This window comes from Trachemys scripta, chromosome 4, assembly GCF_013100865.1.
Source record: "Trachemys scripta elegans isolate TJP31775 chromosome 4, CAS_Tse_1.0, whole genome shotgun sequence".
NCBI classification, from domain to species: Eukaryota; Metazoa; Chordata; order Testudines; family Emydidae; genus Trachemys; species Trachemys scripta.
Window position 1 is genome coordinate 105,479,748 of NC_048301.1, and position 13,268 is coordinate 105,493,015.

General features: G+C 40.0%; 1 protein-coding gene across 4 annotated transcripts in view; it reads right to left on the bottom strand.

Moving 5' to 3' along the window:
• Positions 1 to 13,268, bottom strand: part of KCNQ1 (potassium voltage-gated channel subfamily Q member 1) — a 553,569-nt gene that overhangs the window by 374,065 nt on the left and 166,236 nt on the right. For all 4 annotated transcript variants that reach the window (XM_034770267.1, XM_034770265.1, XM_034770266.1 and 1 more), the window contains exons 3-6: positions 11,690 to 11,816; positions 8,350 to 8,428; positions 7,189 to 7,285; positions 6,008 to 6,148 (exon numbers count right to left, since the gene is read on the bottom strand). In XM_034770267.1, coding sequence (XP_034626158.1) covers positions 6,008 to 6,148; positions 7,189 to 7,285; positions 8,350 to 8,428; positions 11,690 to 11,816 — 444 coding nt within the window. The remainder of the gene's footprint in view (positions 1 to 6,007; positions 6,149 to 7,188; positions 7,286 to 8,349; positions 8,429 to 11,689; positions 11,817 to 13,268) is intronic.

The following is a 13,268-nucleotide window of genomic DNA, read 5'->3' on the forward strand; positions in this document are numbered from 1 at the left end:
GCAGGTAGATATTAAGAATTAAAAAAAAAGGGGGGAGACAGAGACCTCTTTAAACTAAATGAGACACCTGGCAGACAATTGTTAAGAATGCAGTTCAAAGGAATCTGTGCACTGTATTATCCATTCAGAAGTATGTTCAATAATAGATCAGGGCAAAAAGTGTTCATGATCAGAGAGGGTAGCCAAGGCAATCTACATAATGGTTTTCCTGAAGGATGTTTGCTCAGATGTGGGGGATGGAAATATCGTATCATTGAACAGATATCAAAAGCAGACCTCCCTAAATCTGGGTTCAGTTTAATGGCTAAGGAAGAAAGACACAAACAGACTTCCTGAAAGTGAGATTTTTTTTCTGCATTTTCTTGAAGCCATATATTAAATATTCAAGATTACAAATCAGGATAGGAACAATAGCTTAGCCATAATAGTTTAGATTCCCCCCTCCTTGTATGTTTTTCTCTGTGTTTTAGATCACAGTATTTGTATTTTATATGTAGATAATAAAAAATTGGTAATACATAAGTGACAGTACTTTTCTGTCAGAAGGTAAGTTAATTGGCAGAGCGTAACTTAAACAGCTTCTGCTTGCCTCCAAAGCTGAACTGACACAGCAAAAATTTTATACAATGCTGCACGTTACCTTCAGACTGCTCTAGGGAGGCCACAGACTAACAGGTACAGTATGAAGTGCTCGAGTAAATTCAAATTAATAAGAGGAAGGTTTTGCAGCAGAAGGCCCAAGGAAAAGTACTGACCCTTGTGACGTTATGAGTGTAATATAATATTTCATTGGAAGGTGACAGGGCCAGAAAAAGTTAATTAACTCAGACTGACCTGACCCATGGGTGAACCTTAAGGACTGGTTAGGAAGATATGTAAATGAATAGAGCTTTGAAATGCAAGTCTGCATTTTTAGAGATCTCAAGGGTAGATGTTTGCTCAGGTCTTGTGATGTAAGCAAACAAGTCTTGTCTATTGCTATAACTTTAATTCAAAGATCAAAAAAGGAATATTAACATTTATGATGATACTTGAGTGAAATAGTATTATTGTCTGTGTCTCTTTGAAGGTTGTGGTAACCTGTATCTGAACTGTTTAATGGATAGATTACCCTGTGCTAATTGCCAGGATGTTTGAGAGAAGGAAAATTAAGCCTATTGTTTTCTCAGGCCGAAAGGCTGCTGGAAACGTATAAGAACCCTGGGACATGATCCTACTTCATCTCAGATCTGCTTTGGGTTTCAAGAGGGGGAAACCTTAAACCATAAGGATTGAGACCCCCCAGTCACTGACTGGAGCCACCCTGAATATGGACATTGAACTATAACCTATGGATTATTTCTAAAAGGACTTTTGTCAACTACAAGCTCACCTCTGCTATGTCTCTGAACCTCAAGAATTGAATTCAAGTCTGTATGTATATTGATCTTTTAACCAACACTCTCTCTCTTTTCTTTTTTCATAAATTTTAGCTTAGTTAATAAGAATTGACTATAGCGTGTATTTTGGGTAAGATCTAAGTTATAATTAGACCTGGGTATGTGGCTGATCCTTTGGGATTGGAAGAACCCTTTCTTTTATATGATGAAGTAAGATTTTCAGTAATCATCATCATATCTGACAGATGTGTCTGGACGGAGGCCTGAGGCTGGATACTTTAAGGGAACTGCGTTGTTTGGACTTCTGAGTAACCAGTGAGGTACTATAGAAGCTGTTTTGTGCTGGCTTGGTAAATCTAAGTATTGGAATAGCCACCAGCGTTTGGGGTTTGTCTGCCCCGTTTTGTTTGCAGTTCACCCTGATTGAGTGACCTCAGCTGGCTCCCACGGGCAGCACCGTCACAACCCTAAGACTGCAATATTGTGCATTCTTTCCTTATTTTTGTCAAAAGGAAAAAAATCCTGGCTGTGATAAAACCAGAGCACCTCTTACCCAGCACTCGCCATGAAGAGTCTTCTCAACTGCACCAGGGTTGCGTTTGCGTGTGTTCAGAGTGGTAGACAACTACGTGTGAGATGACCCAGATCCTTGATGACTAGCCAAGGCAAAGACTATTGGCCCATTAGAAACACCGATTGTGAATGCTTCTCTCATGCAGGGGAAGTTCTGCCCTGTTTTAAATAGATGGGGTCAGATTTTCAAAGGAGCTCAAAGTTCGGTACTGAACTGCTTTGAAAAACTGGCTGAGAGAGTGTCACAGCTGGAGCTGCTGGGTGCTGAGCTCTTGGAAATCTGGCCTCATTTGCTCAAACTATCGTCACTCTTCATCAGCCTCCCTGATCATCATCCTGACTCCATAGGTCTCTTTTTTATTGAAGGCATCAAGAACGTGGTGATGGAAACCAGATTTCCCCGATCCCTCTCAGTATTGTTTTTTCCCCAACCACGACATGGAACTATGGGCTTGCCTAGGTGAACACTTAGTTCACAGCAAGCATTGCCATCTGGGATCCTTCTGGGATCCTTGAAATGGGAGTAGATTAAAGCGCACTAGGGAGCTTCACATGGACACAATGTGCAGCAGATTAGTATGGGGCAGGTTTACATATCAGCTTGCTGTGAGCTAAGTGTTTAAGTAGATAAGCCCTAACGGTGTACCAATACTGTGGCCAGCAATTACTTCCTAACAATTAACCTGAACCAGGTGTCCATATAATGTATTTAACTTCATTTTTCTTTCATTGCCTTTATTGGTTTTAAAACCAGGATGAATAGCTACTGAGATCACATAAAACTATGGAAAGAAATACTTTAAATAAACTAAAAACTCGGAGTGTTCTGTATTAAATCTATCAGCAGACATTGACAACACTGAGCTTGAGTCTATTGAATCACTTGCAGGATCTTGCAAGGGTTGAAGAAGCCCTTCGTCCAAGAGGGATCCAGATAGCCATGCTGGGCACTTGCTCTGTCTTCCTAATAGTCCTCATGCCGGATCCCAAAAGGTCCAATGCCACTAGGAACTATTGTGAGAAATTCTCTCTCATATACTTCTGTGGCTCCCATTATGCTAGCATCTGAGTGCCTCCCAATCTTTAATGTATTTATCCTCACAACAACTCTGTGAGATAGGGAATTATCATCCCCATTTCACAGATGGGTAACTGAGGCACAGAGGGGCTAAGTGACTTGCCCAAGATCACACAGGAAGTCTGTGGCAGAGCGGGACTCGAGTCCAGGTCTCCCAAGTCCTAGGATAGTGCCTGGGACCACTTTTCCACTGGACAATCCTTCCTCTCTGTTTGATCATCCTTCTGCTGGGTTGTAGCCATCAGTATGGTGATGTGACTCATCTCCTTTGCATGTCCTCCCCATCAAACCCAGCTTTTATAATTTTATTCTTTTTCCAGTCCCTTGCCTCGATGGGACAAGGCCTGGGATGAAAGACTGCGATTCAACGTTGATTACATGGAAGCAGATGTATGCATCATACTAGTAGGTGGAAGCATCCAGAGAAGTGGAAAAAAGGGAAGTGTCCTTACCAATTATGCAAGGACTAGGCCTGTGCTGTGCTTTGCTTTGCCATACTGGTCAGCAGCCTGGGAATCCTAGTGGCTCAATCCAAGGTAGCAGCAGTGATCTGTGATGTATTTTTCATATATGGATGGCCAGGCAATTGCAACTGTTCCTCTTTGATTAAGACCTCTTGACTGTTATCCTTATTTCTACCATAGCTAGTCTAGATTACCATAGCATTCTCCACCTAGAAATTAATTAGGGTATTAAAATGTATATTTTAAATTAAGATACTTGGACTGGGGAATTCATCTAATCTAGAACCATATCTCCTGCAATGTCCTGCACTATGATGGAGGCTTCAGCAGAAGAATCTCCCCATTATTAAATGTACCAAATACATAACTTTGTCATAATCAGGGTTATGGGGAGAAGTAATATGTATTACTCCCACAACTGATCATCTTATTCCCTAAAGCAAGGCCTGCCTATGTTTGTAGAAGCTTATTGGTCTCACTCCAGCTAAGAAAAGCTTTACTCTAATTTTAGTGAACCAGTCATGCCTGGCAGAAGTACAACTTTCATTGCTAAGATTAAGGTGGAAATATTGAGATGTGGCTGCATCTGACATTGTTAATTTAAGTGTCATGTGAACCTGGCGCTGAAGGAGGAGAAAAAAATACTTTATTGTCAGGAAAGCCCTGAAAAAATTACTTGCCAAATTGCCACTTCCTTGTGCTGAACGGCAAGTTTCCTCATCCTAGTATTAGTCTGTATTAGTCTTGGTGGACAGGAAGAGAAAAAGCTATAAAGTTCGCAATAATAGCCTAAGTAGCATAATAAATTGATGGACTCATGAGAGGTATACGTATACACTTCAGCAGCAGGAGACCTGCAGTAGACATGCTCATCAATACATGTTTTAGTGCTGGAAAAGCAAGTGGTACCACGTGTAGAAATTTAGGAGACAAAACACGAGCAAAATAAATAAATAAATAAATAAATAAAATCTCCAGAAAGAACACGTCCTCCTGGTCAAGATTGCAGGTCAGACAAATATAGTGCTACACTTTTTCTTCCTGTGATCTATTGTTCTTAGTCTCACTACTGTTAAAAATCAAAGTCTGTCACGTGATTTAAAGCCTCAAAAGATAAGACTCCAAAAATAAAGGGCATTATGGAAGTGAATATGCTGAATCGCTGGTGATGTCCATGCAATGTATTCCTTTTAAGGATGTGGAATGCTTAATGAAGATGGTTCCATTTACTAAGAACAGTCATGAGCAATAGCAAGGACACAACCAGGAAATAATGAGGGAGGGCATGGATGATCTAAAAGGTTATTTCCAGCTCTCACTTTTATTGCCTTATGATAAGTACCACCCAGGTAAAAAAGGTACTTTTTGACATACAGTGCAACTGCAGTGACAGTCTACTAATTCAATCTACACTCTTATAATTCAGAGAGGGAAAGGAAAGGAAAGGTAAGTACAAAATAAAACTCTCAGAACATGGCTGATAATTTAATATGTGCATATGAAACGACAATAAAAGAGAGAGCGAGAGAGATCATCATTAGTAGAGACAACAAAATTAGTGCATTTATTGGAACAAGCAAATGGACAACTCTGGAGTCAGTACGCCTAAGTTCTGACTCGTGCCTTAGCTGAGAGGTGCCATGGAATCATTCCATCAATCGTACCATTAAGGTAGTTGAAAAGAATAAAGTTTACCATCATTCACAACCTAATGAATGATGTTTAGACCACAAGAGCAGCAGAACATGTATTTAGGGGTGTTCTAAAATGTTCATACCAATTATGCAGCACCTAGATAGTATTATTATGTAAGGGTGCCTAGATATTATCACAAGAAGCACCTTATAAATACCATATTAGACATGCAAGGGGACACTACGTGGTCAAGATTGGGGTATCATTGTGCTAGGCACTGTATAAACACAAAGGAAGAGAGATGTTCCCTGCTCCAAAGTGCTTAAAATGCCTGGGCTTGATCCTAAGAGGTGCTGAGCACTCTGTCCCCAATACACATGCTTAATTTTTAGCATGTGAATTGCCTTACTGGCTTCAAAAGGATTACCCAATGTGCTTAAAGCTAAGCTAGGGCTTGCGTGTTATACTGAACCAGGGCTAAAATGCTCAACACCTAAAAGGAACTAACCCTATGTTAAGAGAAGTTACAACAAATTAATGTAACAAACAATAGGAGGTACCAGAAGGGAGGACAAGAGTAAAATTCATGAGAACACATATATATGTTAGTTATTTGCCCGGCCTGATTGTTCCAAATCATTTTAAAGGGTTCACCCCCCTTTACTAATAAAAATAAATAAAATATCCACAATTTACTATTTCTGCACCATTATCTGATGGCCTCACATGATATCAAAAAAGAGTGACAGAAGATACTGTAGCAATGAGGCAATTTTAATCTGACTTCTGTTCTCCCACACATACTGGAACTTTTTTATATTAGTAAACAATGTAGTATGTTAGCTGTCATTTTATATTGCAAAATATACCATACTTACTACTCCCCACCACAGGGCATCTGCATAGCTGCCAAACTCTGTTTGTCCTGAATCATTCACAGCATCTTTTTCAGCCAAATACACAAAATAAGATGAAAAAATCAGGCCCAGAAACCCAATATACAAGGTAGTTATTAATTCCTGAAAGCAGAATAAAAACAAATAAAAATACTGTTAAAAAGCTTTGAACTATGTGACACTGGAGTTTTTCTATAAAATAATTAAAATGGTAAAAAAAAGTTAATTTCAGCAGTTTATTCAAATAGATCTTCAGACTCTCATCTGGTGCAAATCAGCCTAGCTCCAGTGAGCTCAGTAGAACTCAGGTGAGGACCTGGCCCAGTGTTTCATAGAAATGTATGTATGCTTCAATCGCAGATACTGGATTTCAAAATAACTGTTCATGGCTTTTGCAAAAAATCTGGTGGGGTTGCGACTGAAAATTAGCTGTTAGGTAAAAATTTCGAGGGACCTGGGCACTGAGAAGCTTAAGTCTCACTGAAAGTCAATGAAATTCAGTGAAACTTAGGCTACTGAGTGACCAAGTCACTTTTGAAAATGGGACTTATGTGAAAATTTTAAACTTGGGGAATTTACCTGTTGTCCTTTAAACACAGTAAAGCAACAGTATTTGATTAATTGAAACAATCACCACATGTTCCTAAGTTCATATATTTAACAACAAGAAGACATCTGCCTGCATTCCATGTTTTTATATCATCATGTTTACATGATAGGATAATATTTAAAATAAATAAGTTGGTTAAAAACATGCAACAACACTGTCCCAGTGATTACCTGTGAATTATAATCTATCTCCTCCTGCACAGCAATTGGGCACACAAAAGAGAAGGGGATCCGGACTAATTCCTGATGCATCAAACCTCTGCAGTTTCTCTCTTTAGAGCCATATCACAAGGGAACTTGAGCTCAATAACAGTCAGCAGTTTAAACCCTCTGTTAATTTAACTTAATATTAAATGCTCCTGGCAAACCACAGACCTCTATTTTGCAACGCTGCAATATGTATTTTAAAGAATAGTAGCTGTCTGTGCTGTAGCAGTATAATGACCGAATTCAGGTTCACTGGTGTGACACAGAAGACCTGAAAATGGCTATAACCAAGAAAAATTGTTTTCTTATTTTGTTCAAGCATTGTCCCTATGTCAGATCTAACTTACTTGTCTGTGTATGAAAACTACTGATCCCAATAGTCTCCATGTGCCACCCTGACGGTCAACATGCAGCATTCGTAGGATCTGGAGAAAGCGGATACCCCTGGAATACAAATTTTAAATAAGTGAAGCTACAAGGCACTGAGGATACAAGAGAAGCGATACAGGGGGAGGGGAAGCTTTTTTCAAATGATAAATTAAAATACATTGATTACATCACAGTCAGGTTACTACATTAAGCTTACAGGTTCCTCCCTTTCCCCATCTTTTATTCAGCTCAGCCTATTAGACAAATGTGAGCAGCTGTGGGGGAAGGGGAATAGGCTTTCACTTGTATGGTTGGCAGGAATGCCCAATGATTCATGAATTCTGGAAACAGATTGTGAATATTATGGAGATTGTTCCCTGGCTAATCTTCATGTATCTGGTGCTATCTTTTAAGAGTTTCAAAAGGGAAGCAGAGTGGGCAGAAACAGATAACTTTCCACAGCTAGAAATTTAGCCACCTTTTCTTTGGTCTTTTCATCTACTGGGCTGGAGAACAATTTGAGTTTCCAGAAGCTTTTACATAATTGATCATGGAAATAATGCTCCAAGCAACTACAGGATATGCTTTGTAATAGAGAGCCACCACAGTCACAGAGCATCACTGCAACTAAAATTCAACCCATCATTCAGCGAAACCTACCAGGCTGACCCACCTGAACACACGAGATATGTTCAGTCAATTGTTGGCACATGGAACTTCCCTCAATATCTTTTCCAACAGTCAGTCTCTAACTCCAAATATACTATTAAGAACAGCCTAAAAAACTCAGTAGATATCCAAAAAACAAAAAAGTTGGTAAAAACCATATGACTAGCTGGCAAACATGAACAAAATTTGAGTGCATCATTACTATTTTGTGGATGAAGTTTTTGTGAAGCTCTAGTGTTATTACGGTATATACAATTTCATTATTATAAGTAGGAAGATGTGAGGGAATTACTCTGATCTACACCAGTGCCTGGTAACTGAGATCATAATCTGGTCTGTTGTGTCAACACAGATGCCAAAGCGGTGACCACTTCTAAAATTTAAGAACTGTTACAGGGAGAGGAGAGACTGAAATAATAAACCTTTAATAAAACAGACCACGTTCTCTTCAATTATTGATAAATTATTACCTGATAGCTGAGGTTGCAAAGACTTGACCTTTGGAGCCCACACAAAGAACTATCATTGAAGCAACAACTACAATTAAATCTGGAAAATAAAATAAAAATAAAAATAAAATAAAAATAAAAATAAGTGAAGATAATAAGTTCAAGGCTTAATGCAATGCTTTGATAAGATTGTGATTTAAATCCAACACTGATATTATTTTAACTGTGAGAAGGGTGAAATTTTTAGAGCGCGCCATCCAAATAAAGTTTCAGGATTCTATATCTCAACACCTCTGCTGTAACATAGAAAGAAAATACATAATGCAGTAGTAAAAATGGTTTTATTGCCATGAGTCAGGGATGGCTACATTTTTAATTAGTGGCAAAACTAGATGTGGCACAGATCATTCCAATAGTGTCAAAAAAACAATGATATGTTCTATATACCCTACATGTTATACAGTGTTTTCTCATAGCAGTTTTTAAAATGTACAGGCACAGGTTTTCACTACTCCCATCTATAAAATCAGGCGACTTAGTAACATGAATCCAACTGTTGAGACCCGGAAAAGAGTGAAATGTGTAACTAATAGATTTTACAAGCCTCTAAAAACTAACTAAAATAGCTTTACTATGCAGAATATTGTCAGGAGGTAAGGTCTGATATCTTGGAGCCTACCAGGGATAGAAACAAGTCCTGCATACCAATAGCAAGTTGGGAATTGCTCACTTCCAATAGCATAAAGCTCTACCTGGTGTGGCAGATAGGCAATTACCTGTGATATCTTTGTGAGATCTTACTGTATTAAGTGTATGTATCATTGTGGGCCAGAAATTGTATGTAATTCCCTGGGAGAGGATGACCACAGCTCCTCCAGGAAGTAAGAAAAGAGGGAGTGATTAGGCAAATTCACTAAGGTTGTAACGCTTCCAGAGAGGAACCACCACCTGGAGAGGCTCACATATTTATATAGTTTACAATGGATTTTCCAGGGAGCAACAGACAAAAAAGATTTTGGATTAACAGCCTGTGTTTAAACTGACTGAGGGCCTTCCTTCTGATCCAGCAAACAAACCGGGCCTTCTGTCCAAAGAGGGGGGCAATCCTTGGGGAAGGTTTGGAAGGACTGAAACCTACCAGAGTCCAAGGTTACCGTTAGGGTGACCTCTGGTAAGCCTTTCAGAATGTGTGTAGGTTCTTTTATTGTTTTCTCTGTAAAGCTTTTATCTTAAGAATAAAGGTGCTTGCTTAGAAAGACCTGTGAGGTAACTTGTAACCATTGGCAATTACACTGTTTATAGCCTTTGGAGAGAAAGCAAGGTGCAGGCAGTCTGTCTTGCTGGGGATACCACAGTGTAGGCTGGGAACTGTGCAGACTGGAAAACCCCAGCTCAGAAGAGAGAGAGACATGGGTCTCCACCCAAGAGAGATGACAACTGAGGAGCCAGGATCCTAGACTGAGTGCCCTAGTTGGATCACAGAGGGGAGAATACAGGGTCACTTGCCCTGGATTGTGACAACTGGCATATAAAATCCTCACAGTTTGAGAGAGATCTATCCTTAAAGTATCGTAAGAGTACCATTGCCTCTAGGGCAGAACACTGTAAAGCCTGGGCCCAGGCAAGGGTAATTTTGGGAAGAAAGTACACATTTTGGAAAAAGAAGGAAATAACTTTACAGCATGTTTTTTTTTTTTTTTTTTTTTAAAAGGCCACTGTTTGAAGCTGCTCAGGGATTTGAATGCTAGTAGTAATTTCAGGAGAGATGGATTAACGGACAGAGCCCTGGGGAAGCAGTCAAAGGCGCATGACATTTACAGTCACATATGGAATACAGTTATATAATACAGACATAGCGAGGCTAAGCCATGAATTAATGAACAATTCTGTGCTCTTATGAATTACTAGGGTGCAGCATTTTTGTCCATTGCCTTCAGAAATTTTGAAGTCATCCCCATGAAGATATGGATGCCCACTGGTATAACTAAACCCCTTTCTCTGTCTCGTCTATTTAGATTGTAAATTCTTCAGGGCAAGCACTGTCTACTACTCTTTGTACAGTGCCTAGCAGAGTAGGACTCTGATTGTCTATAGTTCCTAGGTGCTACCATAAGAAATATGACAAAGGATAACAAAAACAAGAACTGCAGGGCAAGTATTCTGAAAATCTTTACTAGCTGAAGCATTCAAGGAATTAAGGAGGAGATTTTAAAGGCCACATAGGCCAGTTAAACACCCACCTTCCACTGAAAGTCAAAGGCAGCTGGGTGCCTAACTTCCACATGTGCCTTTGAGAAAAAAAATCTCACCCTACGAGCATGAAAATAATAGTTTATAATTACATGTCACCTGCCAGACACCAGTGTGCTCTAGGTAGCTCAATCCAAAAACAGAGTAAACTAACATTAAAATATTAAGATGGACCTAACATATAGAGGTCATTTGGTTTTGTTTAGGATTACCATATCTAATAAATAAAAAAAGAGGACCCTCCACGGGCCCTGGCCCCGCCCATTTCCCCACCCCTTGCCCCGCCCCAACTCCGCCCCTTCCCCACCCTAACTCCACCCCTCCTCCCTCCCACTCCCAGCCACGGGGAAAGGGCTGACCCAGCGCTACCGGATTCACGGTTTGCCGGGCAGCCCCCAGACCCTCCCCCGCGGCTGGAGGCTCTGCTCCTCTTCGGCTCTGTTTAAGAGCCGGGCTGCCCGAGCGCTACTGGCTTCAGGCAGCCCCCGTGCCTCCGGACCCTGCGCCACCGGAGCCCGGGAGGGGAAGTGCCTGGCTGGGATCCGGAGGCAAGGGGGCTGCCTGAAGCCCATAGCGCTCGGGCAGCTTGGCTCTTAAACAGAGCCGAAGAGTCAGGGGAGGAGCAGAGCCGCCATTTTCCCGGACATGTTCGGCTTTTTGGCAATTCCCCCCGGACGGGGGTTTGACTGCCGAAAAGCCGGACATGTCTGGGAAAAAGAGGACGTATGGTAACCCTAGTTTTGTTTAAAAATAAACAGTTGCAGCGATTACAAGATGTGTGCAATGCTGAAGTTATAGAAGCCATTTAGGGAGACAGGATTGTATGCAAGTCTTATTTCTGGCAAAACTTCAGTTCAACTGCGAAAGGAAAGTCTCTTTTCTGGGAAAGAGAATCAAGTTGAAAGATTTTTTTTTCTTTAAAAGAAGGAACTAACAATGCCACAGATTCCTCAGAACGTTCAGTTCTGCGCAGATACTAGTGACAAATGTTCTTGTTCTAACTTGGCTGGAATCTCTAGGGAAACTCCATTTATTTTTAAATGTTCAAGGTGTTTATAGGAATGTGGCTTTTTCTCAGTAATTATGACATGTTCAAATCATGTATACTTACCAATGATAGAAATAGGCTTCCTAGCAAAACGAAGCCTTCCCCATAATCCAACATATTTACTACGGCATCCTGCTGACCATAAGCGAACCACATACTCCGTTCCAAAAAACACCACTAATACAATTTCCTAGGGGAAAAAAAGATAGGGAACTAGATTAATTTTCTAGTTTACATATTCTCTCTCTTCTTTCAGATGACATTAAGGAACACAGAAAATGAAATGTAAAACTTGGAAAAAAGAAAAGTAAGCAATATGCCAAGAAGATCCAAACTACAAAACCTCAGGAAAACTGTGTAAGCAATGGGAAATGTATGATAAAGAATATGTTTAAATACCATAATGGCATGCTGTTTGGATCTTCTCTATGTGCTAAAACTGAAACCATTCTGCATAAATTTACTTGGCTTCAATAATTCAAACAGAAAGTTGCTTGACTTAGCCAAAGAAAACAAGCAGACTCTACATTCACAAGACAAATATTTTGCTAGTATATCTCATTTCCAGAAAAAGTACACTGTACACACCATTTGCAGTATCATCTTAGCCAGCCATTTACCCACCCTTTTATAGCCTAAGTGCAACCCACACTTTTAAAAGTAACATTTCTGGTACCAGGTTACAGCTTGATAGTTTCCAGGCAGTTTTAAAACATGGGGTGAAATCCTGCCCCCAGCCCCTAAAGTCAATGGGAGTCTTAAGCAGGGTTAGGAGTTCACCTATGGAACAAAGTGAAGTAAAGGTGGATAACTATGGTCCAAAATGGGGCTAAAGTTCTGAGATTTTGTAAGAAATGTAGAAGAATATGGTTCAGGAATTTGGTTAAAACACAGTTCTGTGACAGCTACACTACCAGACTGAATATTTAAACATTTCAGGGGACTGAGCCAGGAGTTTCCAAAGTGTACAGTGAATGGAATGGAAGGGTCTAACATCCATTTGCATCTCTCAGGGAAAGAATGATACAAAATTGGAACTTACTCGGTATGATTTTCAATGCACTTTTTTTTTAAATCCCCAGACAGTAGATTTTTGTCAATTAGCAGGTGAAGGAGTTTTGATTATATTTTTTCCAAAGTAACAGAAAGTTGCAATCCCATATTTCTTTTATTTAGAAGCCACATTCAATTAGTATCCGGCCTCACTGAATAGCCGAGCTTAGCTCTAAGTAGAAATCATCCCCTATTTAGAGCAAAAAAGGGAAAATAACCACCTTTAATAGAAGCTGTGGCTTCTAAATGAAAATACCCAGGACTTGGCATGTAACATGTTAAAATGTTCATGAGGTATAACGTTCTATTACCTTTTAATTATATTTTAGAACTAAACTGCTTGGTTTGTTGGAGAGACAAGATAGGCGAGGCAATATCTTTTATTGGACCAAATTCTGTTGGTGAGAGAGACAAGCTGAAGTTGGTCCAATAAAAGATAGTACCTCACCCACCTTGCCTCTCTAATATCCTGGAGATTGACACAGCGACAACAACACTGCATACACCAATGGTTTGTTGGAGCAGTTTGGTGTCTGAGTAAACTAGAATGACAAAAGCCAAGCAGTGCTTCGGCATCTGAGGAGCCCAA